The following is a 26,827-nucleotide window of genomic DNA, read 5'->3' on the forward strand; positions in this document are numbered from 1 at the left end:
CTGGATTCTGATGCAGATCTCATGTATACCCGTACCCACATGCTCGCTACTCTCTAGGTCCATTCTTAGCTCCAGTAAAAGCCTCTACTCTTCAGGGAAGGCTTTCCATTACGTGCTGAAATGCTGCTGCAAGGATCTGACATTCAGGAACATTAGTGAGGTCAGGCATTGATTTGGGCCGATTAGGTCTGGCTCACAAAAACAACTCTAATTCATCCCAGAGGTCATTCAGTGGGCATGGGGTCAGAGCTCTGTGCCACTCAAGTTCTCCTATAGTAGTTTTAGTCTCAACAGTCTTTGTGGCAGGGGTATTGTCGCACTGAGGCAGGAAAGGTCTTTTCTAAACTGAAACAACAAATGAGGAATCACAGAGCTGCCCAGAATTCTTCTAAATACCACAACACTAAGTTCTGACACTTCACTGAGAGAATGGGATGCAGCCCTAGAGCATTACTGTCCTCCAGCACACTTTAGAACAGGCATGTCATGTTAAGATGGGTAAGAAACCCCTGACTAGTCCACTGGATTGCTGGGAAACAAAAGTAAGATTAAGATATGGCAGAATTGTTTTGTATGTGGCTACTCAAGCATTCAGGACAGATATATATATAACATTTTTATGTATTTAATCAGCTCCTATTAGCCCCTTAAAGTGACATCAACTTGTAGAGATATTACTCATTTTTTACACTTGCTGGTATTGAGTATAAAGTCTGTATAAGTATGGTTAGCTACTAATCAGTAGGGCTGCAACAATTAGTCGATATAATCGGCAATGTCTATTATAATAATTTGACGACTCCAAATGTTCATTGTCGACTAAACGTTAATTTGTAGCACTACAATGATCACTGGGGACACTCCCACAGTGTACACTAGGGGTGTGCCATATCATATCGTACGCGATAATATCGCAAAAAAAATGTAAATATCGTGAACGATGTTATAGCCTGAAATATCACCCGCCCCTAATTATCACATCAGGATACTACTTTTTTTTTTTTTTTTTTTTACTGTTTTTAGCAAAAGAAAAATTCACACTGTTCTCATTTCCCATTATATATCTACTAGAGACAGATTATATCTGTCCAGTATCATTTATTTTACTTTCATCCAGGATATATGGAGATACGTAGAGCGCAATATTAGTAACATGACATTCTGGATCATTGACTTCTGTTACAAATCTGATTAATTTCTTGTATTTTTAAAAATCTCAGTTAAGGGTGTGCCATATTATATCGTATGCAATAAGAAAATGTAATATTTATTTTGGTGCAGTAGTGTACCAATCATTTTTTAAATTCAGTATTTCATCATATCGCCAAGAGTATCGTTATCGCGAAAATATTATGAGATATCGTGATATCATTTTAGTGCCTCAACACAACAGATTACCTATTTCCTCACTAAATAGCAGCACTTTCCACATTTAACCCTCCTGTTATGTTACGGGTCAATTTGACCAGTTTTAAAGTTTGAAGGTCTAGGAAAAATAGTTAAAAGTATTTGTTTTGGTATAAAACTTCTTCTGCTTGCCTTAATTAGTGCAATCTACATATAATATGAAAATGGTTAATCTCACATATTTGCAACCACCCCCTGCAAATATAAAAACTAAAACCAAAGTGTAATGTTATGTTTCATTGTTATGTAAAACTATTGTTTTATATGCTGGTCTATTAAAAGTAATAAAGTAGTGAAACATTAAAAAAGTCTGAACATGTATTTTTTATGAAAAACGAGTTAATTATTCTAATCGAACCATCACCTGTTAGAGGTAAGGCACAACACTGCACTAAATATTGACTATATTGATAATAATTAGAAATGGAGTTAGTAAAAAACATTTACACTGCTTGTTAGGATTTTTTCAGATATCTTTTGGATAATTAAACATGCACCGGATCAAATTAACCCTGGAACACCATTGCTGTTTCTGACAAATGAACATAATAAAAGGGTTAAAGGGCAATGTTCTGGGCATTTAAAGGTCATTAAAATCCCATGTTCAGCAGTTTCTATTGTTTTGAAGCAATAGAGAAAGCTAGAAACAGGAGCCGTAACCACAGCAAACAGAATTAGCGTACATGGCGAAATAATCATTGACTAAACAACTAATCAGAAAAATAATTGTCAGATTAGTCGACTACCAAAAGAATCATTAGTTGCAGCCCTACTAATCAGTACCTGCAGTATTGATTACCAATATCCCTAATTTAGGGGTGGGCAACATTTGCTTTGTGATATCCCTGCTCTACTACACTGCTACTAAACCTAGCAATTAACAGGCAAAATTGCCCATCCCTGCTCTACCTAATGCTGATCTTAAACCAAACGACTTTTCAAACGATTTTATTGCTGTAGTAAAATTTCCAAAGTCAAAATATATTACACTTGCCTTTATAGAGTTGCAGTGAGCTCCCATCATCCCAATCCTTTAGTGTAAGGTGATCAGGATGACCAGTCTTTCCTTATTTGGTCATTCCTATAAAATCAGCCATGTTTAATATTGTCACAGGTTTTTAGTCTTGACTCATTCAAACTGTAAAGTGGAGACTGTGATTAACCAATAGGTGAGCTCTCTCTTTAGCATGAAACAGGAAGAAACTCTCCCATTAAATTAACCAGGAATGTGTCAACATTCTGGGTGGTGTATTTTTAAGCTATTTTTAATTTTCTAGACAAACTTATGCACACAAAAGGGCAGCTGTGGCCAATAAGTGCTGCTGTTCGTGCTTCATTGTTTAACAGTTTCTCAAAATGTATCTAATCGCTTGCTAACAGATTATCAGTATTTGCAGAGTATTGATAAATAACTATTACATGGGAGAGTGTCAGACTTGAGTATTTTTGAGTCTTCTAAAAGTCTTCCAGTTTTAAAGCCAATAAGATCATGCTCAAGTTAAAGAATTTGGTTTTATATTGTAAGTAAGCAGTATGAATCACTTTAAAACATTTTTTAAGTATTTTCAAGTATTGCTGTATTGCGCAAGCTCACAAATTGATGAAGATATTAGCTTCTCCTCCTTGGTACCATTTAACCAGCTGACAGTAAAGCTAGCCAAGCTAAAACAAAGCTAGGGGTAGTATACAAACAGGGATACAAAGGTAGAAAGAGGTAACTTTTTTCCCATTTTCTCCCAATTTACATGGCCAAATACCCAACCCACTCATTAGGACTCTCCCTATTACTAGTGATCCCCCAACACACCAGGAGGGTGAAGACTAACATATGCCTCCTCCTATACATGTGAAGTCAGCCACCGCCTCTTTCTGAACAGCTGCTGATGTAGCAGTACCGCTCACTGATGCCTTGTGCTGATCGACATCACCCTTTGGAGTGATGTAGAGATAGAGTGCCCTCGACCTAGCGGCTCTGGTAGCTGATGGCAGGCTACATAATCAGGATTCGAACCGGGGATCTCCTGATCAGAGTGGCAACGCTTATCTTGCTGGACCACTCCACAAAGTTGTAAGAAAAAATATATATATATTTAGCTTGTGGTCCAAATAAATTTACCACTGACTACTTGCTTGGAGAGCTTATCTGGATCAAACGTCATTGTACTAATACAATTACTCTGAATGACTTGTGCTTGTAACAGACGTTTTAGTGATTGTTACAACTAGCTCCTCCATCTGTTAATATTAATCCAGGATTCTGGCTTCTGTTAAGACTAAACCCTTCCTGTTTGATTAATGTTAAAGTTGCAGGTTAGAGCACATGGGTGAAAGGGGTTTACATGTGTACGCTGCTTTTCAGCGGAGAGTACTCGTCTCGTTTAGCCTCTGATGAACAGCTCTTCAACTGATTTCTCTTCTAGAGGTAGGCTGGAGCTCAGGAGTGACTGTTTCAATCAATCTGCGCTGGTCAGACACTGCATTTTCATGCTCTGTGAGTTTGTGTAGCGTGATACTTTGTTGCTGAGCTTTTGTTACCTCTGGATATTTCCACTTAACAATAACATGGCTTACAGTGGAGCAGGGCACGGGCAGGAGCTGATGAGCGCACTGTTTGGAAAGAGGCCTGCGAGTGTGCCACACTGAAAGTCACTGATCTCTCCAGAGCATTCTCTTCTATTGCCAATGTTTTCTTTTCTTTTCTGGGGAGATACAGTTGTGCAAGCAATTAAAAACCTGTGTCAGCAATAGCCGTGCCTTTCCAGCGAGTAGAAGGTGTGTCTGGACGCTTTTGGACACAAACTGTACTTTCTATGGCAGGAGCTGTGCTCAAATGCTGCTGCCAAAAAACAGGGTGGGATGCTTCCAACACACACACAAAGATTTAAATTACCGTACAGCCGTATTACATCATGTAAACTGATCATTCCACAAACATCATGACAGCAGTAGAGGATCACACACACGGCACCTTTATATCCTGCACATATACTAGGGCTGCCCGATATATCATTTAAGCATCATCATTGTGATGTGCACAGGCACAATAGTCACATTGCAAAACATATGATGTCACTTAAGGCAATTAAATCAAACACGTCATGTGAGAAAAAAAAAACAACAAATGCAATGAAAATTTTTCATTAAAAAAATCTTGTGCAGCCCTAACATATACCGTACTAAGCACACACACATTGCATTCAATAAAGATGCAGCAATCTGCATCAGTGACACAGAATCAGGACAGATCCAGGCATAATTATTGCATTAGTTTTATGCCAAAATGACAAAACTTTCTTTAAGCAAACAGATTTGTTGCAGATCTCGTGAAGTATCAAATATTTGAATCCCTGTCCAGTTCAAAATTTTTGTTTTAACCACAGTGTTCAGCACTCCACCCGGTGTCATTATTGCTCCATTAACATACATTACTGCCCAGCAAGGAGCACTGAGGAGAGTTCTCAGAAAGTAAATAAAGGGTTTATTTAGAGTCTGCAGTGCGGAGCTGTTTTAAGATGAAACTGCTATCAAAAAGCTAAATATTGAGCTCAGCAAAAATGATAGAGGTCATGCCCATATACTGTATGATAAGTCAATAATAAAATCATCATGACAGGTTAAGTATTGTCTAATCTCAAACCAGCTTGGGGAAAAAAAACTGATTGGGACATTTCAGTCTATCTAGCATTCAGTGCATTTAGCTAAGAGTAGCTGAGAGAGACTCGTCATCAAAAGGAAACTTCAAAAGTTTGGTTTATAAACCCAGAACCAAACAGATTCACCCACGTCTCCTCCACTGCAGCACTGAGAACACAGGGTCAGCCGTTACGACGGAAATGTTCTCTGTGAAATTTTTATGGACGTGCATAAAAATTAAACTGCTGTCAAAGGTCAGGACGTCAAAAGGCACATGCTCTCCATATGACCTCATGCTTTCACCAGAGATGAGAAGACATGAGAGGTGTGTACAGCCTCTTTTACTGCACGGCCTTCACTGAGAAAACATTAACAAGCCATTTCATCTCAGCATTTTAGTGCTGCCAGGGTGAAAACACTCCTCAGCAATGGATAATATAAAGAGAGGTAACTTTAAGGAAAGGAATTACGAGAGAAAAACCCTTCAGAAGCCTTAAAATGATGTTCTCTCCATTTGACACATCCGTCAGCGTCCGTGCACTTCTTCTGAAAAGTAAAGACTACTGTAATGAAGAAGACAAGGGAACCCTCTGATCTGAAACACTATGAAAGTCTATTAAAACAATCCAATAAGTTCAGGATGGATGACACCAGTCTTTTATGAGATACTTCATACGGGTTCCACATATCTGGTCTCCTGCTTTGTCAGATCCACTTGAAACAGACTTGAAAGAAACCGCAAAGGTTCAAGCAGAGCGCTCTGGGATTTCACAAAAGAGACCATATGAGATCTCATTGGGATTATATTACATTAGACTACATTGTACTGAAATTATGACGGGCGATGCGACGAAAGGTGATATGAGCCACATAAGGGTCATCTTTACTGACCATCTTTATGGGTCATTATTCTCATCATCATCATCATCATTACCGTGAACATGCTGTTAAAATGCTAAACATGCATTTCCAAGCACTTAAAAAAACCTCTAAACCTGGAAGCAAAACTGTATTTAACGTTGGAACAGCAAAAATATATATGTTTCTTGGTAATAAAACCTACAGTGTGTGTTTTTTTACAAGATTGCTCAAAGTATCCTTTGTAGCATGTTTTATTTTATTTTTAAGAGTGTAGCTGACAGAGGAAAGCATCCCTAGTTAAAGGGCAGCTCTGAGTACCTGCACCTGGCTATAAGCTAATGCTAGCCAACCTGAGAAAGCACCATTTAAAGGAGGTCCACCGCAGGCATCTACGATAGGATGAATCCTAACCTTATCCAAACAGATACAATCTGACAGCTAACTGCACTTTAATCCAAGAGACAGAATAACAGTGCTATCTATTAATTAGAAAATAAAACTGTGGGTTTTTGTTTTACTCTTAATAACTAAGCTATGCTTTATTTGTCCTGCAATATTCATTTTTCTTTAAAATAAAAAAAAAAATCTGTTTGATTTTGGGGCAAAATAACAGAGTGGTAAATTGTTTTGCAAACCATATAATAAACACTGTTTTAGTGGCTCACTTATATAATATAAATAATATATAATAAAATTATTATAAAATAATACATAATATAATGATATAAATAATAGATCATATCAGCATTCCAATAAGTGCATCCAGAATATATTTAGTATATAGTATGATGTGTAATACTATATACGGCAAAAAAAAAATCCATATTGTATTTTCCTTACAAATTACCCAAATGCAAATTGTCTGACCAACATATTTTATTTTACTCTAACCTTTCACAAAGTGTATTGCTATATATGTTGCAGACAATAAATAAAGCAGCACAGCTAGTGATGGGTGTCTGCATATCAGCAGTCAGACAACGATCCCTTTAACAATAGAAATGTGGGGGGGGGGGGGGGGGGGGGGAGTAAAATATTGCACATCCCTAAAGTGACTCTTCAAACATATTACTGATTTAAATGTCATGTTAAAATTGTAATAATAGCTTCTGCTGATGACTGGATTGATTCAGTTCACAAAACCAGGTTCATGATGTAACATTCACATCATCATGACTGGATTAAAGAAATTGACGAGTATCCAGTTGCATAATAACTTGCGTAATCTACTAATAAGGCCAGAGTTAGGAGGATTGATTGCATTCAGCTACAAGAGCATTAGTAATATCAGAATGCTGGTACACCACCTCATCCCCAACTTCACAACTCATCCTAAAAGTATTGGATGGAGCACAATTACACAAAAGATTTCTCTACAGTTCAGTGCTGGGGTAGTAGACAAGCTGTGAAACTGTATCTTCATCTGCATATCTGTGTCAGAAATGGGTGCATCTTAAAGGAGATTAGAGGAGAATAAACACATTAAAAAATGTCCACAAACATTGGGACATGCAGTGTGTATAAAATAATAAAACAAATAAAGAAAAATGCTTGAACATTTTTCTTCCAGGTACATCTCAGGGCTGGAAGGTAATGTAAAATAAAATAGCTAAATTCTTCATATTTTCAATTGATTTTGATTATTTGAGTTATTACATAACACCTGAGAACACATTTTATTCAGTTTATTTTATTTGTAGAGGTGCCAAAATAGAAACAGCACAGCACAATTTAAAGCAATCAAAATATTTTAATTAACGTTAAGGGAGTCAAAACTGTGCACAAAAATAGTTTAATTTAGCCATAGTTTTAAGAATAGCAAAGCAGCTTCTATATTTAACAAGGTACAAAAACAACCTCCTTATATTTTAGTTAAGGAAAAGTGTAAAATCTGAAAATCTCATAAAACAGTTCTATATAGATTTCTAACAGATCAAGTCTATCTACTGAGATGTCCTCTGGCATCTGGCTCTGTACGTGCAGATGTACAATCTGGAATTTACAGATTTGAAAAATCACATTAAAACATTAAAACAGAACCAACTGGTCATCTGAACCAATTTAATTCAAATGAACCACCCCGCACTAGAGCATCCTGATGTTAACAGACTTTGATAGCACCTCAACCACGAGCTCACAGCTCCCGCCACACACAGAAATCCGTGCAGCGCGGTCGGAACAATCGGCCTGTCAATAATTGTGTTGTGGAGCAGATATCAGATCAAACACATTTCTCAGTGGAGATAAAAGCCACCTGGCTGACCCTCATCCTGCCTCCGCAACCTGGGACAGACGTGACTTCCGAACTAATCTCACAGCATCTCGCAGCAGACGGGGAGAATATTGGAGATCTAAGCTAGCAGGGGCGAGATCAGTGATTACTCGCTCAGAACGGCACCCTGACGCTCTTCTCCCGGGGCCTTCCTCTCCTCTCGTCGTGCAGCAAGGATGCAGGATCTCATTTCCTACTGCTGAGACACAAGCTGCAACATCTGCTCGAAATCTATTGCATAACTGACACGGCTCACATAGAGATGCGCAACGACTCTGGCACAGAGGACCTGTAGTTTGGGGCCCTCGCTAAACTGAACGTTTCTGTGAGTGGCATTTCGGGATATAAATAGGTCATCCCCAATGCTGTTAAGGAACATGGGCTGCATCGAAGAGCAGAGTCAATAGCCTGCATTCAGAGAGGGATCCAGCGTACAGGAGCAGGATACAGCTGAAGAGCAGCTGTCGAGCTGTTCACCCAGTCGCACGGTACACAATGAAGCTTTCACAGCTGATCAGGTTGCAGTAGCTTTGCTTTACTCGCTACAGTCTAATGTGGTGATGAAGAGCATTAATGAAGAGCAGTCACACTAATGCACTCAAGCATTTATTTCCTGATCACAAGTTTCCATATCTTAGCAATGCATGTGATGAATGCATATCATCATATAACAGTGCTGGGAAGTTAACTGCATTCATTTGCTTAATCAACTTACCGTTTAATGCGATTTTCATAATGGAATGATCGAGATCGTACATCTTTACATTCGGAAAATTCCAGAGGTAACTTCAGTTGTGCTGAAATAACTGAAATACAATATTATTTTTGCACCTTGTTCAGTATAGAAGCAGCTTGTCATTCTTACAAAAATATAGCTAAATTAAACTTTTGTTTTTATATTAGTTTTACACAAGTTTTATTGTGCTTAATTGCTTCATTGCTTTTGACTCCCTTTAAAATAAATGTAAAATAAAATTTGTTAATTACAAATAATGCTCATTTGATAGATACATATGATGCAAATTGCTGCCAATCTGGCACATCTACAAATGAAAACCTTTTTTTAATAGATTAGTAAACTAGAAATCTACACTGCAATTGAGATTTGCTTATATATTTGAAGCATATGAAGATTTTTATATATATTTTTATTCTTTTTCATATATTGCCCAGCCTTGTAGCCCTGATGTACACTTATAGACTGATAAAATAGATGAACACAGATCTTTACAGGCCTAGATTAACTTAGCACATTACACTGGAAGCAGTTGGGTGTGTAAAGCTGGCTAGAAAATATTATAAATCCCCCTTCACTGAAGGTGTGTGGATTTTCTACTTGAAGACATGAATTTGGTGTCAGAATAAGCAGAATGATTAAATCAACAACACAGTGGCAGTCTGTGGGTAAGCTGATTTGCTGTTACACTTGGTGGCCAAGGTGACATTTCTAGTCTTTCTGGTCTGACAGCATTTTTCGCACCATGACATTTTATGTAGCTTTATCACACTAGCACACTAGCCAACTGAGAGGTAAGATGTGCTGCCAGGTTCTTAAAAATGTCTCTAAAGTCTCACAGACTACAAAATAAAGTGCTAATGCACACAAACATACAACCAAAAACTTGAATAACCATGAATTAAATAAGAACTGATTTTAGTATACAGCGTTTCTTCTTAAAACATGAGCAATGCTATAAAATCTTCCTGTAAGAAGAGCTTCATTTTCACATTCACATTCTCACATAAATTCAGTATCACTTATCACTAAAAAAATACAAGCTGTACAGAGCTAGAGAGGTTACATTAGCTGATGTATCTTAGCTTTAGCTAAGCTATTTGTTTGTTTCTGCTTTTTTTTATATTCATTTCAAGTCACGTGTGATCTACTGTGGCTTTCTCTGATTACTTAAGGCTATATAGTTAAATCTTTCTTACTTTCTGCTCTACTCTACCCATCTTTCTTGTTTCCTTTTCTCTTGTTGCACTTCCTTTATCTGTTCTTTTCTGAATCAGTGTTAAAGTTAACCTTGCCTTTTTTGTCTTTGTTACTTCCTGTTCCAGGTCACGTTATCATTTCCTATTTTCCAAAAAAAGGTTCTAATTTTTGTTTAAATCAAAATGCACTACCAATATTAAACCAATAATACCAAGTCTATCTACCATCACAGAGCCAAACCACTTCCTGTTTTAGTGCTATTACTCAAGAATATGTCAAAGGGTGGAAAACTGCTACAGCTGATGGTGTAGACCAGTGTCTCACAACCAGACATTTGCAAGAGCAGAGCAGAATTTAATTTACCAGCCATACAACCAAACCACACTACACTATACCACAGCATTCAGAGACACGGGCAAGACTCCTAACTCACCAACCTGTGTCACCCACCACAGGTGATTTTCTACTTGCATTAAAAGGTGCTGTATATGATTCTGAAAACGTCAATATTTGAACTCAACAGCAAAACTAACACACCCCTCTTTTTATTGATAGTTCAAAAGTTCTGCCCTGCAAATTGGTTTAAATTGCAGGTTAAAAAATAATTGAAACTGTATTCGCTGCTAACCAAAACCAGTTCAATAATTATCAAAAACAGCAAAGTTATCTAAGCAGTGATCTAAGTCAGTGTTAATCATTAATTTAGTAGAAATAGACCAACATTATGAGGTAGAATATTTAAGAATAAGTCAGACAGTTCAAAAGCTTGCACTTGGCCTGCATGATTATTATGGCGTTATTTTGATTTTGATAGATAATTAAATAGTAGATAAAATGAATATTGACATAAATTTGTTATTGTCTTTGCCATACATTTTATAAATGTTATAATGATATGTACATGATATTGGCATCAGCCCACAGTTCGTACATTAGTGCGTCCCTACTTTATGCCTAAATCAAGACGTTAACGTAAGCATGTTCTAAACCATTGCTATGACAATGAACATTCTCTGAAAATCAGCAGAGCTTAGCTAAGCACCTTACTATAATTACTGGTTAAACGCCACTCTGTAAGACGCCACAAACATGTCTGCAATTAAGCAGGATATCTTAATAATGCATCATATCATCAAGTATCAGTCAGAAGGAAATACACAGGCCAATTGTGCAAGCTGCAATACTTAGTCCCTCAGCAGTCCCAAAGCACCTGGTTCCTCTTTTAGACTGTTATCCCACCACAAAGACAAAATTCTGAACTCTTTTCGCTGCACTATAATCTCTCCAAAGTTTGCAATCCCTAGATTAAAGCAAAGTCCATTTAACAGGAACAAAAGGCGTTAGGATTGTGTGTAATGGGCATTTAAGATGAAAATGAAGAGTAAGGATCTTCCATTAAATAAAGAGATGTATTTGATGACAGGGTCGCCTAGAACAAATTAATTGCAAGCCCTTCCAACCGCACAACCCTTTTTTTCATAATGGGCATGGACAAGCAGCAACATAATTGATTGTACGGAGCAGAAGTAAAGGCACCGTGGTGATATTGCTATTAAGACTTACTGAGTTGCACAACCACAACAACTATAGAATCCAGCGGCACAGGTTTAAACTGGAGTCAGGTCAATAATTCCCATGAAAAATAAATTAACATTAAACTGAAACTTTGCTTGTTCATCTTACTTGGTTCTTCCTAATGAAAAGCATCTACCTATAGTGTCTTGTGTTCATAATAACTTTAATAGACTTCATTCTCAGACTAATTATTGACATACCATTAGAATACCAGTGTGGCAGGAGTGACACTAGTCTTTTCATCAAACAGGTTATGTGACAAAAGAGAAAACAGGACATTGAAACCATAATAAATCATAGTTCTTTTACTTTCAATTCTTAAATATTCTTAATTCCTAAGTATTCTCTCAGGAGATAAGGGCCTACTTTTACTCAAGTGGAGGTCACAACTGGAGAAAACATTTTAGATGGGTATCTCTGATTTAACCCTCTATAGTATAGTTTTCATATTTGTTGAGAAAAAAATATTTTAGCCTACTTTTTGAGAGCTTGGGGGTCCCTGTTGATATAGCTTTGGACTAAAATAAGAGACCACTTAAAAATTATGAGTTTCTTTTAAGTACCAAATTGAAAACCTCTGGAATTTAATCGAGGTAGATGGATGATCACAAGCCATCAAACCAAGCTGAACTGCTTGATTTTTTGCACCAGGTGTGGCATTAAGTTATCCAAAAGCAGTGTGTTAGACTGGTGGAGGAGAACATGCCAAGACGCATGAAAACTGTGATTAAAAAACAGAGTTATTCCACCAAATATTGATTTCTGAACTCTTAACACTTTATTAATATTAACTTTTTTTTTTGCATTATTTGAGGTCTGAAGCTCTGCATCTTTTTTTTTTGTTATTTCAGCCATTTCTTATTTTCTGCAAATAATTTATTTGGGAGAAATGTTGTCTGTAGTTAATAGAATAAAACAATGTTCATTTTACTAAAATGTATAAACAGCAAATAGCAAAATCAGATAAACTGATTCAGAAACTAAAGTGGTTTCCTAATTTTTCCCAGAGCTGTAACTTTATATCCATTAAAACATAAGAACCACTGTTTGCTCTGCATCTTTTTTTTTTTTTGTTATTTCAGCCATTTCTTATTTTCTGCAAATAATTTATTTGGGAGAAATGTTGTCTGTAGTTAATAGAATAAAACAATGTTCATTTTACTAAAATGTATAAACAGCAAATAGCAAAATCAGATAAACTGATTCAGAAACTAAAGTGGTTTCCTAATTTTTCCCAGAGCTGTAACTTTATATCCATTAAAACATAAGAACCACTGTTTGCCATGATTGTCTTCTTATATAACTGCATAATGTAATGTTGCCTTGAGGTAAAAAAATAAATAAATAAACAGTTGTAGTAAGAAAATGAAAACAAAATTGCCATTATAGTAATGATAATAAATAAAACATTGAAAGGAAACTGCAATAGCGAAAAAGTGATTAGTTGCCTGAAAGCAACCGCATGCCATTAAGGGATAGATAACTCAAACTGTTGAGTTAGCTAGGTTAGCTAACTAGCTTTAGCCAACTTACATGTTTTTAGTACATAGTCCAACACTGTAAGAACTAGCTAACTAACATAGCTGGCTAACATTAGCTACCAACCAAAGTTTTACAAATGGATCTCAATAAAATACAGTCACGTTAGCAATCCAACATCACTTTAAGCTAGTTTGCTAACTAGTTAACCTAGCAAGCCAGCTAGCTCAATATCCATATCGGCTAAGTTAACTGTGCTTTGGTGAGAAGCCTGAAGTGAACAATTCAAGTTAGAACATTTCTGTCGTGTCCAGCCCCGGGGAGACTACGTACTGTTGTGATTTGGTGGAACTGGCTCGCCGCTCTTTCCTATACAGCACCCACAAATCAATTCACACCACCGCTCTTTGTGTTTAGCAGTGCAACTCTGATACATTAACCCGAATTCAAACTTGCATTTCGACCGTTAATCACGAGCGTCAATTTAAAAATAAACACAAATGCACGCGCGACGGTTATTTTGGAAAAAAAAGTCGTAACGTTAAAGCGTAACGGTATGTACTACTTGGTAACGCTAGCTTTCACAGCCAGTCAGTCAGTCGGTTAGCTAGCAGCATATTCGCCGGTACAAAACGTGTAGCCTTTTAACACTGGTGCAACCAGTATGTCTTTATTCTTCCTCAACGTTTAAAGACGACTTTCTCGAGTCACGGTTGTCTCTGAACAGGTGAGAAAATACACACGAAAAGCTGCTTTTTCCAGCACGAGAGTGGTTTGCACTCCGTTAGCTAGCAAGAACGGCTAGCCGTTCGCTGCGTAGAGTAACGTTACAGATAGATGCACGATTCAATCACAGCAAGCAGCAAAACCTGATAACACAAGCTAGCTATGTTAGTTAATAGGTTATCTGACTGTGTCGGGAGCAAATAGACTGATAATAGTGCCTGGTAATACTAGCTAACTACAATCTTCTGTTAAACAAACAAGCTCTCACCGGAGCTGATTAGATAGCTACCCCATTTAACCGGGTTTGGCTAAAAAACGCCTGGCTTGGCTTGGTGAAGAGCTTTGACTAAACAGCAGCAGCAGAAGATGAAGAAGCAGCGTGAGCTTCTTAGTATATATAGTTATATATTTGGCTCCAGTGTTAACCTACTGCTGCTCATCGTTAGCAAAACCAAACAGCAAAAAGTCAGTCCTACCTTTCGGTTCAGCGTTGTTCCAGAATAGAAATAGTAAGCTATTCCGAGCACCCAAAGCACAGCAAAACATAGTAATATCCTCGATTTCCTCCGCATTGTGTTGTGGTTGGTTTTCTAACGTTTGCTGCTTCACGTTTCTGTGGCTTCCTTCTCTTCTCTTTTGCCTTTGCTTCGTTTAAAGCAGCCACTGATGTCCAAAGCTTGCTTGCTTGCTTGCTGGCTGAGTGAGCGAGCGAGAGAGTGTGTGTGTGTATGTGTGTGTGTTTCGCCGGAGTGAAAGAAACGCGCTGCCACTAGTTGGGCAGAAGAAGCAGGAAACGGCCAACATCACATCACCGGGTTAGAGGGGAAAGGGGAACCGACTTTGGTCCAATCACGCTCGGCTGAGACGGGGGGTGGGCACAGTCGTACCGAGCCCGGAGCTCCGCAGCACGGGCTCCACAGCCTTTGTTGGCCGCCTAAGAGTAAACCTCGTCCTCATAAGTCTCGGATTGTCTTGTCATATGTGTGTGTGTGTGTGTGTGTGTTGTATTTACCACATAAGGCGGTTTAAGGGAGGCTTAATGTTGTGGGTTATGGAGATAAAATGTAGCACCACGAAGCGATTTGTAAACTTGAAATCAAATAAAAAATCTGAATTAAGAAAAAATACTAATTTAACTAACGTCTTCGTTTCTAATGTTGCGTATGCAGTTAAATATTCGCAATATTTTCCATACTAGTAAACCTACATTCATTATTGGTTGTTCTGGTGTATGCAAATACACAGAGTATTGAATTTGGGGTCTGTCAGGTCCAAGGTCTGTTTTGACATGTGCTGCACTGTGTATATGCTGTACTGTATATGTGCTGTAAGTTACTGTGTTTATTGCAGTGTATAGTGCAAAATCAAAATTACACAATCTTTCACCAGATTTCACCAGAAGTCAATGACCCAACATGCTATGATTTTCATTTTATTATTAATTATACACTAAAAAAGAATTTACAAAAACTGAGAAAAATTATTGATATATACGTCTGGTAAATGAGAACTGTGTACATTTTAAGTTGGTATAAAGCAGCAAAAAGCTTAACTTTTTATTAATATCACTTTACATGAAATTCTGTGTCCTGTTATGTGCATGTACACATTGCAGTGGCGATTCTAAAAATCTTCATTATTGATTCTCTACTCTACTAAAAAATCAGATACATTTTATCATCACATTCAAAGTCTTAGTAGTTTAGGCATAACAGCTACAGAAGCTTTAATGACATCCCATTCTAAACACAAAGGCATTTACAGGGAGGTTAATAGTAATCATATTTAAATTGGCAATTATGCTGAAAGAAAAAAAACTTTGTCATTTGTCATTAAGTCAGTGTAAACAAATGTTCCAAGTTTATTTTTTTGCAAAAGTTCTATTAATATATTTGTCAAAATGTGAATATGTTTTGTTCTGACTATAATGATGAGACCATATAATATTTCTGGAATAAGCATGTCATATTTGACTAGTAGAGTAATTACTAGATATTTAAAATATGATTAATGTCCAATACATGTTACATGTCTTTATATATGTCATAATAATCAAAATGATCATTTTGACCTAACATGTGACCTTGGAAACAGATCACAACTTACAGAATGCACAAACAGTGGAAGCCAAATCAGTACAAAGTATAAAATAAATGTATTCTATTTACAATAGAATAAAAATCTAAGACTTGATAACTATGGTACATCTTGAATTAGTTAAATAAAATGGATTAAGATTAAAGTTAAACAGGTTAAGTGCAGAGGATTTTAGAGAAATTATTGTGATTCATAGCTGAAGTGTGAGCTGTAACAAAAAGTGCAGTGCATAGTTCAGTTCTTATAGTTCATTCTTTGGCTGCACAGGACAAGGCCACTGTATCAGTGAGCCCTTTCTTTATGGGCATGTTTAGAATTTAATTGCATTAATTGTGAATTTGATGACCCTTTGGTGCAGTAACAGTATCTACTTTTTAATGGAGGTTGTATGCTGCATGTTGAACATTACTGAGAGGACAGCCTTCAGAGTGTTATTGAGGTCAGGTACTGAATTTTGGATGATTCGTTCTGGATCACAGACTAATCTCATTCCTGCTCATCTCAAAGGTATCAGATGGAGCTCCATATCTCCAGAGAACACAGTCTCCCTCCTCCCCGGCCCATTGCTAAGGGTCTTTATACCCTTCTAGCTGATTTTTGCCACTGGGCATGGAAACTTGCATGGGTACTTAAATTCCAGGCATTTCATTGAAATGCATAAAATATGCAACATAATGCTGGTGTTATATTTAGATGTGATTGTATGATGTCCTCTTTACATTCACTTGATTTGTATACATGAAGAATTATATATTTTTCTCCATTTCAGGTCTCTGTCATCTCGATTTCTTTGTGAACAGGGCAATATAAAGAAAAGCTTGAGCACAGCTTTTACATGAAGCTTTTACACATCTCTGTAATAGGACCCTGTTCATGTGAGAATGATTGCCTGGGTAAATGCCAGGCAATGTTTTTATGTTCAGAATTGGCTTTCAGCTACTGGTTTTAAAAATTTGTCAGAAATGCTTTTATTACACAAAGGCTTCTCCTTTTCCAGATCGCATTCAACAGTGTTCTCTGATTCACCACCATTGTCAGTGTAATGGCTGATGATACTGAGGCGATGCTGTCTGTTTACTTGGTACAAGGTTTGAAGATGACAGGTGACAAAAGATGCAGTAAAGGTTTGTAAGTAGTCTCCTTTCATAAAATTCTAACTTATATTTATTTGTTAATGCATTAATGGCACACTATGATCAACTGGCTTATTCAATGGCAAAAATGTACCAACATTAAACATTTAAATGTGCCTCATATTTTCCAATATCTTTCTATTCTTTGGTTTAATTTAACTAGTCTGTTAATTTCTGGTTATAGAAACAAAAATGTGAATGTGCCACTTTATGAGCTGAAGCGATATTATGTTTATTTAGATTATTCTCTTCACAAAAGGTAGCTAAATGTTTGTCATAAAGGCAATAGTCCTGTCTAGTAATGTAGAAAAGTCTCAGGGTAAACTAGCGAGGGTCTATCATTTAGTTATTAAATATTATTTTATTAAATAAATTTTATTTTTTATGATATGATATGGTTTCAGTACACATAAACAAAATATGTGTACTAAAATATGGTAACATTATAGTTCCAGTTCAATTTACTATTTATTAGATAGTAAAGCAGCTTTATGAAATAATTTGTATTTCTTGCTCCTCAGCTCCCTCTACAGCTAAGAATTATAATTTGTTTTTTGATCTGCCACCTTAGGTATAACATACTTTACTCAGGCATTTCTGGATTTTTGAAAGAGACAGAAGAACCCTCACTGAAAGTTTTGTAGAGTGTTAGTTATATGTTTATCGAGTTGCTTTGCCATGTGTTCTGTCAAATTATAGCTCTTTGTCAGAATCTGACTCGCCTTCGTGAATATGCTGCAGTCCCACAGCAGAATGAGTGTCAAATATTGTATTTCTGTTTATAAATAATGGTTAATCTTCTGTTACAGTAAATAAATGAATTTCTAGTGTAAGCAATTGTGTCCAAACTGCTGCATGACTCACGTGCACTTAAAGTAATTTATTTTTCCTCTGGTATGTTTAAAGACTGGCTCAATGTCCTGTCATTTGTTTGAAATTCTGAACAATCTAAAAAAAAGTGCTTTTACACTGCAGACGAACCAGATCATGGTTCAGTAGATCCGTGGTTGTGGCCTTTTTCACACCTGCTACAAACTAAAATGTCTGAAAGTCTGGACTAAACAATATAGTCTTGAAAGCACCCTATGACTCAGGTTTTGTTCCAATATGCAGTCCTCGCGAGCTTTAAGCAGTAGCCTTCACCAAGCTAAGCAATGACTATCTACCAATTTACATTGTAGGCAATGGTTTGCTCATGAACATATTCGGTTAAGTTATCCACAGACATGTTCCAAATTTTTGTTACAAGAGAAATGTTCAATATTCAAATATCACGGCTATATTTAAACTATTCATGGTATCTGAAAATTTCATGCATTCTGTATACAGCAAACTGGAGTCATACTTTCTCTGTAGAACATTGGAAATCTTTATTTGGCTGAATAACATAATGTTAGTGCAGACAGAATTCATCATGTACTCTTGCATCCAAAAATAATACAGATTTCGTTCTCTTATTGAACAAACAGACATTTAAAGGGACCCTGAAATAGGTGTCTGAATACTCATTTTGCTCCGAACCATCAAACCCTTGAGTCATCTTAACCAGCCTGTCTCACCGAGGTGGTTGGATAGAGACAACATGGTAATGCTGGAGAAGAAAGCCTGGCACTTACTTCTGCATTCTTTCAGACCTACGCCAAACTGTGACAGCTGTTTGGGTTCATTGAGGAGTTGCTGGTCGACAGATGAAATAAGGCAGGTGTTGTTGCCTGTGGCTGTGAAGAAGAGCCTGGAGCTTTCAAAGATTCTTGATATCTACAGGTTTATTCTGGAAAAGATATCGTGGCCATATTTGCAATGGTTCATTCTGAGCCTGGTTCCCATTGCCAGGCAAACTGTGAGTCTGGTAAAGAATATTATTACGTTTCTTAGTATAAAAAGGTAATAGTATGTAAAGACATACATTTTGATCAATAGGCTACTGATATGGAGTCTACATATGACAGTTATAACAAAGACCTGCTCTACCTTATGTGCAGCCAAGGATTTAGAACAAATTTAAAGCCTGTGATTGGTAAGTAAAAATATTTAGCAAGGCCCTTATAGAGGTAGGTAAGTATAGCATTTAGAGTTTAGTAACCCTTATTGAAATTTGTGGGTTTGCAACGTATGTATTCCACTATGCTGTCCACTTTACATACAGTCATATGAAAAAGTTTGGGCACCCCTATTAATCTTAACCATTTTTAGTTCTAAATATTTGGGTGTTTGCAACAGCCATTTCAGTTTGATATATCTAATAACTGATGGACACAGTAATATTTTAGGATTGAAATGAGGTTTATTTTACTAACAGAAAATGTGCAATATGCATTAAATCAAAATTTGACCGGTGCAAAAGTATGGGCACCCTTATCATTTTATTGATTTGAATACTCCTAACTACTTTTTACTGACTTACTGAAGCAATAAAATTGGTTTGGTAACCTCATTGAGCTTTGAACTTCATAGCCAGGTGTATCCAATCATGAGAAAAGGTATTGAAGGTGGCCAATTACAAGTTGTTCTCCTATTTGAATCTCCTCTGAAGAGTGGCATCATGGGCTCATCAAAACAACTTTTCTGTTTTTAAAACACATTTTCTGTTAGTACAATAAACCTCATTTCAATCCTGAAATATTACTGTGTCCATCAGTTATTAGTTATATCAAACTGAAATGGCTGTTGCAAACACCCAAATATTTAGAACTAAAAATTATTAAGATTAATAGGGGTGCCCAAACCTTTTCATATGACTGTATAATGCAACCTCTACATCAACCAATTTCATGACTGAGAGAGTTGGAAATTTGTTTGTGTACACAGGGGATTTTAAATGTCTCTATTCTCATTATGGTTTTACTTAGTGGCGTTGAGCACACCATATTGAATTTATGTCCGTCCTTGGACTAACAAATTGTTTTTCTGACTCAAACAACTGATTCTGACTCTGAGTTGTTGGTGAAGGCCATTATTATCAAGGGGTCTGCCATCCAGGCTATGTTGGTGGACAAGGCTGGCAGAGTGCCCAGGCACTCACAGCGGATATGGTGAATGTGGTGATTAAGAGTGAGTAAGATGACTTCTCAGAACCCAGCTGGAGTGGCCAGGATAAATTATTCCACATGAAACTGCACATCTTTGGCCTGAAACATTTGAAGCAGGGGTGTCCAAACTACGGCCCGCGGGCCATTTGCGGCCCGTTTTCTTTTTTGGAGCGGCCCGCGAGGTATTTTAGAAATAGAATGAAAGTTGGCCCGCTGTTAAGCAGGTTTTTATAATGTGAGATTTAAAGTTTGAACACTAGGTGTCAGAAAGAGACCAAAGAATCCAAAGAGTCTAAAAGCGGAGAGAGTGCGCATTTCTAGCAAAAAAAAAACGAGCCAAAGAGTCTAAAAGCGGAGAGAGTGAGCATTTCTAGCACAAAAAAACGGCCAAAGAGTCTAAAAGCGGAGAGAGTGCACATTTCTAGCACAAAAAAACGGCCAGAGAGTCTAAAAGCGGAGAGGGTGCGCATTTCTAGCACAAAAAAACGAGCCAAAGAGTCTAAAAGCGGAGAGAGTGTGCATTTCTAGTGCAAAAAAACGAGCCAAAGAGTCTAAAAGTGGAGAGGGTGCACGTTTCTAGCAAAGAAAAACAGGCCAAAGAGTCTAAAAGCGGAGAGAGTGCACAGTTTTAGCATAGAAAAAGGGCAAATGGGTCTAAAAGTTGCCGTAATTAAGGAGTTTAATATTAAGAGACATCATGAAATTAAACATCAATTTGAAAAATCATAGTTTACTCAAGACTGTCAAATATAAAGATAAATGTCAAGTAAAATGGTGTGTAAATGAAAGTAATCAGGAAAATGTATTATTTAAAGTGGTATATTTCATTATTTGTTTTATTACAGAGTCTGTGGCCTGTGACTTTAAATATATTTCTCCTTCTGGCCCCCAACAAAAAAAGTTTGGACACCCCTGATTTAAAGGAATTCTGCTGAAGTTTCAGTTGTTTTTCAGTCAATCATTTCTCAACATTGTATTTAGGAAGCAACTAAATGAGTTTTAGATTTATGGTCAAGAATCTACAAAACATCCATGCGCTGTAATGATGAAGTAATCCCTTTTACTCTGGCAGCTCTCTGCTTGTTCTGACAAGTATACATTGGCATGCCAAACCTCATGAGATATGAGACACTTGTATTTCTAAGTTGTAAGGTGTTATCTTGTGAGTGCAGTTGAACACTGGCCAGCTTACTGCTGGTAATAGTTGTGACTTGTGGTGTCTGGCTAGAATTATCCTGTGAACAGACAAGCGAAGAATTACATCTGTATTGTGCAAAGCCCTAACTAAGCACATATCCCGCAGGTCAGAGCAGTGATTTTAGCCTCCGTTGCTTACGATAAAATTTATGGGAAATGATATTAGTTAGTGTCCTATAGCTTTTGTCAAACTACTTTGAGGATGAATGAAAATCTGAAATCAAAGATTTTAAAATGCACTAAATCTAATCCCAAAGGTTTCAGTGGAACTTTAATCACTTTGGGCGTAGTGCATTCTTTATTTGCATTCGGGCAATGTTTTTCATTGGAGATTATACAAGCTGTGTATTTGCAGATTTCAACCACTAGGGTCAGCAACTAATGCATGTAGCTGAACTCAGTAACTAGGCACTTCTAGATGTAAAAAGAAAAAGTTTCTTTTCATTCTCATTTCATTTTTAAAGTGGGAAGTGAAAATGTGTATGATATAATGTTTAACCTAAAGTTTAAACTTTGACAGGCCTTTAACAAAGCTGACTGTCTGCAGCTCGCCCCAAAAAAATTGCTTAAAGGAATCCTGGCACATCATTACTGAGTATAGCCTTTCAATTTCCTCATTGTCCAGTTGAATCAGTTTGTCCATGGTTTGGTTTTCAACCAAATATAAAGCACTGTAACATGCTTGTTGTTTTGTCTATGCTGGAGAGTCTACTGATGCTTATTCCCATGCCTCATGGGCAAAAGCATGCTTCTGCATGATTAAAATGAGAAAGTATAGCAAGGCAAATGTGTTTTTCATCACTGTGAATGCTCCAGTTCAGCCAAAATAAGTGGCTAGTAATGAAAAACACAGCAAACTTACATTTTGCCTTTTTAAAAGCACGTCATGCTTTTCCCACTGCTTTGTTTTTTTGTATTGGACGTGATTCTGTGTATCAATTGGAGCAGGAAGAAAAATTCCATCCTTCAGCAATGTAAAAAGGTTTATTTTGAATCTCAGCGTGTCACAGAGCACGCCTAGAGAAAGCTCGCCTGTCTCTTTCAGTGCTTACCTGTCAGGTTACATTTACGACTATGCCTTTTTCCCCTGCATCAGACCTTAACATGGCACAGCTAGTCCTTGGTGTGTTGGCAAAAGACAAACAACAGCTTGGCTTTGCTGCTGTCATTTGGGTACTGACTGTGCAACATCCTAACATGCTCTTAGGTCTGATAATTAAATAATATAAGCACTGTATTATGGTTGTGATAATCAGTTTCATTGTTTTTCTTTAAAACATTTCATTCCAACAATGTTGTGAACTCTCATTCAGTATATAAATACAGCTTAAGTCTAGTCATGTTCTACTTTGCATTTTGTATTCATGCAAATGTTAAAAGGAGAATGTTCTTGTGAGAAATACACAAAAAAAGTCCATTAAAAGGCGTTTTCTCTTGGCACTTCTCTAATAAAACAAGCCTGCGTGATACTGCATTAAGAAGCATGTCTGATCTGTCCAAAGCACTAAATCAAAAGGTCCAGCCATTTGTTCACTAATTGAATGCCTGATCTAGAATTCATTATTCAGTAGTTCCATTATACTGCTAATTATGTGGGACCAGAGTACATCTGAATGGAATGAATCACAACAAAGACCAGAATAAACCAGTGTTTTATGACAGAATCATCTGTTCTCACCCTGCCAGCAGGTACATTCACGTGACTACTACGTAACGTGGTCTGTTTTTAGAATGTGTGAATCTGATTTTGGAGGAGAAGATACTGCGTCCTGAATGCGTAAATGACATTTGGTTGAGGTTTCAGGACTCCTAAAAGAGCTTAACACACTCAGTGTTACACAGACAAAAGACCACTCTGTACAGTAGTACTAAAAATAAATTTACCTGCAAAAGGCATGGAGTGCCTGTTTCCACTTTTTTCCATTTTTATAGACATCCTTGTATTTTTCATCCAGTGAAGAGTACTACTGCTTGTTGTGTAGGCAAGTAAATTGCAACTATTATTGCAGTTTTCAGTACTGAATGGCCCTCAGGGTTGGCATTTGACTTAATGCTTTAGGATCAATCACCCTAAAGTATTTACGTGTCAGCTGCTACCATTTACAGATCTGGGCCTGGTTTACCAAAAGCATAGTGATATTAAGACGATGTTAACTTGTAGAGAACTTGTTCTATGTTATACTTATTATATTTTTTTGTGCTAAGACATTTTTGTTCTTTAGCTTATTAATTTTTTTGGAAGTGTTGTATCTCATTTTTCATGCATAAATAGGTGAGTGAATGTGGGCGTAATGAGTGATTAGGCTTTTCAGAATGGAATAAACAATTAAACAGCACTACAGGGATATTTAAGTAAGACAACATTTGCATTTATTGCCTGTATAACATATTAAAACTGTGATTATTAGTTATTCTCAAGGTGTATTCATTTAATGAGTTTAGGCTTGACTCTGGCAGGTTCTATGGCTATCTTTCATCATTAGGCTTTAACTATTCATACAGTTTGTTATTAGTTGAGTTTCAGCAAAATGATTGAATGTAAATGCAATTTTTTTGTCCACGCTAATAAATGTGGTGTACCCTATGCTCCTCCATTCAAAGAGTTTACAGCAGATATCCTACAAATTCAATAGAAGTCATGACCCTACCAGCCCATCTATGATCCCGGAGAGCAAAAATCACTAGAGCAAGGCAAAGCCAGAGTTTCCTCAGCCCAGCCCGATTTGAATATTGTCCTAATTTAACCCAATGTTCTTCTTACACCTGGCTGAGTGCCGCCTGTGCCAACACCCCTGAGTATAATATGGTAATCAGATTCTTCAGATTGCTTTCTGGAATCCAAATATTAACACAGGATTTCAAAAGTGTCTTTTTTTAGTTTGGAGAGGAACTGATGAAAAGGATTTTCTGACTGTCATTACAGACTACTATGCCATCACGGGTTGAATCATACATTATGCTCCTTTAGCAGTTCTTCATTCTGCTTCTGCAAATTCAGTCTATGTACCAGCCAGCCTTAAAAGTCCTCCAGGTTCGTCATCATCCTGTGCCATATTTTACAGTGAGCTTGAGTTAGATGGGTAAATGCAGTCTGCGGCAGAGAATTGAGCCCAAAGTTAGCATTTGGTGCTGGCTGTTTTCCCAGACCCAGATTAAGCCTTACGGTCTTACACTGAAACGGATTTAGTGAAGAATCAACAGTGCAGTAACCTGAAAACTGCAACGCTGCTCTGACAGACTGGAAATGTGTAGTTTATGTATTTCTTTGGGCCACCTGGTGCTGCTTGATAGTAGCTGCTGAGAAGAAAGTACTTTATCACTGCACCACCATTTTTTTTTACTTTTAAACAGAAAAAAATGGGCATAAAAGAAACAAAATGTTATTGTGTAGCTTTGCCCTTCACTCTGAAAAGTGAAGGTCCCTGAGTGGTTCTTGACTTTCTATGCCAGTTAAACCTTTCTTAACACTCATGTATTCGTATTTTAAAAAGGAATACTGAAAAGTTATTGACTGCTTATTTTATGTTAGATTTAAATGTTATATAATAACATATGTTATTTAAAGGGATCTATTGGGAATCTTTACTTTTTAAATTCCTAACCTGTCTCTCTCGCTCGGCGTGTCTTTAGTTTCCACCTGTTCTCGTTTTTCCGCCAGTTCTCAGGCTCCCTATCTCTTCATAAAGGTTTTTTTTTCCCCAGCTGCGTCCCAGTTCACTAGCTGGGGCAGCGGTCTGCATAGATCTGATTGGTGGATGAGAGCGTTTGTTGATTTTACACCACACATTATTGGTCTGTGAGTTTACTGTGCCACAAAGCATGTAAACGATAAAGACAAGAAACGTTCCGCCGTTTTAAATAAACACTGTCCGAATTAAAACTTCTCAGTAGTTTATCGATTTGGGTCCGCATTGGACAACGTCTGGGTCCGGACCTGTACCGCGATCCGCCCATTAGTGGCCCCTGATATATAGCAAGGTAAAAGTCTGATCAGTGAGATCAGTGCACATTTCATGCAGGTCCAGTTTCACAGTTGTTCTATACTTCACAAGGCTGTAAACTAGTGCAGCCCCTCTTTAAAATAATACACTCAGCTACAGTACAATCTTAGAATAGTTCTTCTGGTGTGTTATTTCTCCACTTGGCAGAACAGTTGGTTCAAAATCCCCACAGTGTTTCCTTAGAAATAAAGAGTTATTGTGTGATGTTTCAATAAAACTGACCTTCAAACAGACATTTCACATGTCATATTTAACAGTTTTCTCTCTATTGTTACCTGTCTTCCAAGAATGCATTAGAAGATCATATTTTTGTAACAAGAGTTTTTGTCTAACTTTGTCTTCATTATTAGGGGTCCATATTTTTAAACATCAATCCTCATGTTTCAATTAAGAATAGCACTTTCTTTCAAAAAAGAGCACATTAAAACTATCTTTGAATCTTACAGTTTTGTCCTGGCTCCACTTTCACTTCTGTAAGAAGTGACTGTCAAAAGATGCCTTTCTCCACCAGTGTAACGTGTGTAAGTCTGTAACTTTCTTTCTTCTATCCCTTTTCTATGTGTGGAACCAGTCTTCAGTCATTTCCCTCCATCTGTAACCTTCAGTCTCTATACATTTTCACCTGTCTGTAACCTTCAATCTCTGCCCATTTTCCAGGTTTTTTGTCATTTCTTAACCATAAATACCCTTTCCGTGTCACATTCACATGTTTAACCTTTGGCGTCTGTCCTTTCCCCAGTGTGTGTAACAATGAGTATATGCCCATTTTAATATGCCTGTAACCTGTAACCAGTCTCCGCCCACTTTCTTTATATGTAGCCTATGCTTTCTGGCCATTTCCCTCTTCTATAAATGTAGGTATTTTTCCAGTTTCTAGAATCTTCGGCCTCTGCTAATTCTCTGTGTATGTTTAAGCTTCAGTGTATGTCTGTAATCTTCAGGCTCTGCCCATTCTTTCTAACCTCAACTCATATTCCTTCTTTATTTAACCTTTAGTCTCAGCCTTTTTGCCCTGTCTTTAACCTCCACTCTCTGCTCATTTCCCCATGTTTGTAACCTTAGATCTCCTCCTATTTGTGCGGCCTTTAAACCTTTTCTCAACGTCTGTAATTTTAAGTTGTACCACCTGTAAGGTCATGTCCTTGTGTTTAACCTTCAGTCTCTGCTCATTTACCTATGTCTGTATCATTTTTCAATGTATGTTGACTAGGTCATTCATTTTCCCATTTGTAAAATTTGTCAGCAATCTCTGCCCTTTCCACTTGTGTATGTTAACCTGGGTATGTCTGTGATTTTTCAATTGAGCCACAACAAGTCATTGGTTTAGTCAGCCTGTTTTATCTGTGACTGTCTCTGTATTATGACCACTGCTCCTGAAAAAGGTATGTTTCCTATTAAACTGATTAAAACCGACTACTTCACACACTTTTTTGGGTATCCATGCCTCCTGCCATCTTTAACTAAAGCCAGCGGTAGTCCCT

The 26,827-nt window shown here is 37.2% G+C and overlaps 1 protein-coding gene and 1 long non-coding RNA gene across 5 annotated transcripts in view; one reads left to right on the forward strand and one right to left on the reverse strand.

Moving 5' to 3' along the window:
• Positions 1–14,848, reverse strand: part of galnt2 (UDP-N-acetyl-alpha-D-galactosamine:polypeptide N-acetylgalactosaminyltransferase 2) — a 139,714-nt gene extending 124,866 nt beyond the window's left edge. For 2 of the 3 annotated variants that reach the window (XR_007439919.1, XM_022684543.2), the window contains exon 1: positions 14,366–14,848. Coding sequence is in view for 1 of the 3 variants with exons in the window: in XM_022684543.2 (XP_022540264.1) it covers positions 14,366–14,461 (96 nt within the window). In the remaining 2 variants the exon portion in view is untranslated. The remainder of the gene's footprint in view (positions 1–14,365) is intronic. The other variant, XR_007439920.1, reaches the window with a different exon arrangement.
• LOC111195961 (uncharacterized) lies at positions 13,595–17,952 on the forward strand. Of its 2 annotated transcripts, none has more exons than XR_002651895.2 (4): positions 13,595–13,890; positions 16,756–16,879; positions 16,984–17,110; positions 17,691–17,952. It is a non-coding gene; the product is annotated as an uncharacterized LOC111195961 (long non-coding RNA). The 2 variants fall into 2 exon arrangements; XR_002651896.2 differs by having other exon boundaries at positions 13,597–13,890; positions 16,756–16,861.
• Positions 17,953–26,827: the final 8,875 nt, after the last annotated feature.

Source organism: Astyanax mexicanus, chromosome 7 (assembly GCF_023375975.1).
Source record: "Astyanax mexicanus isolate ESR-SI-001 chromosome 7, AstMex3_surface, whole genome shotgun sequence".
Taxonomy (NCBI): Eukaryota; Metazoa; Chordata; class Actinopteri; order Characiformes; family Acestrorhamphidae; genus Astyanax; species Astyanax mexicanus.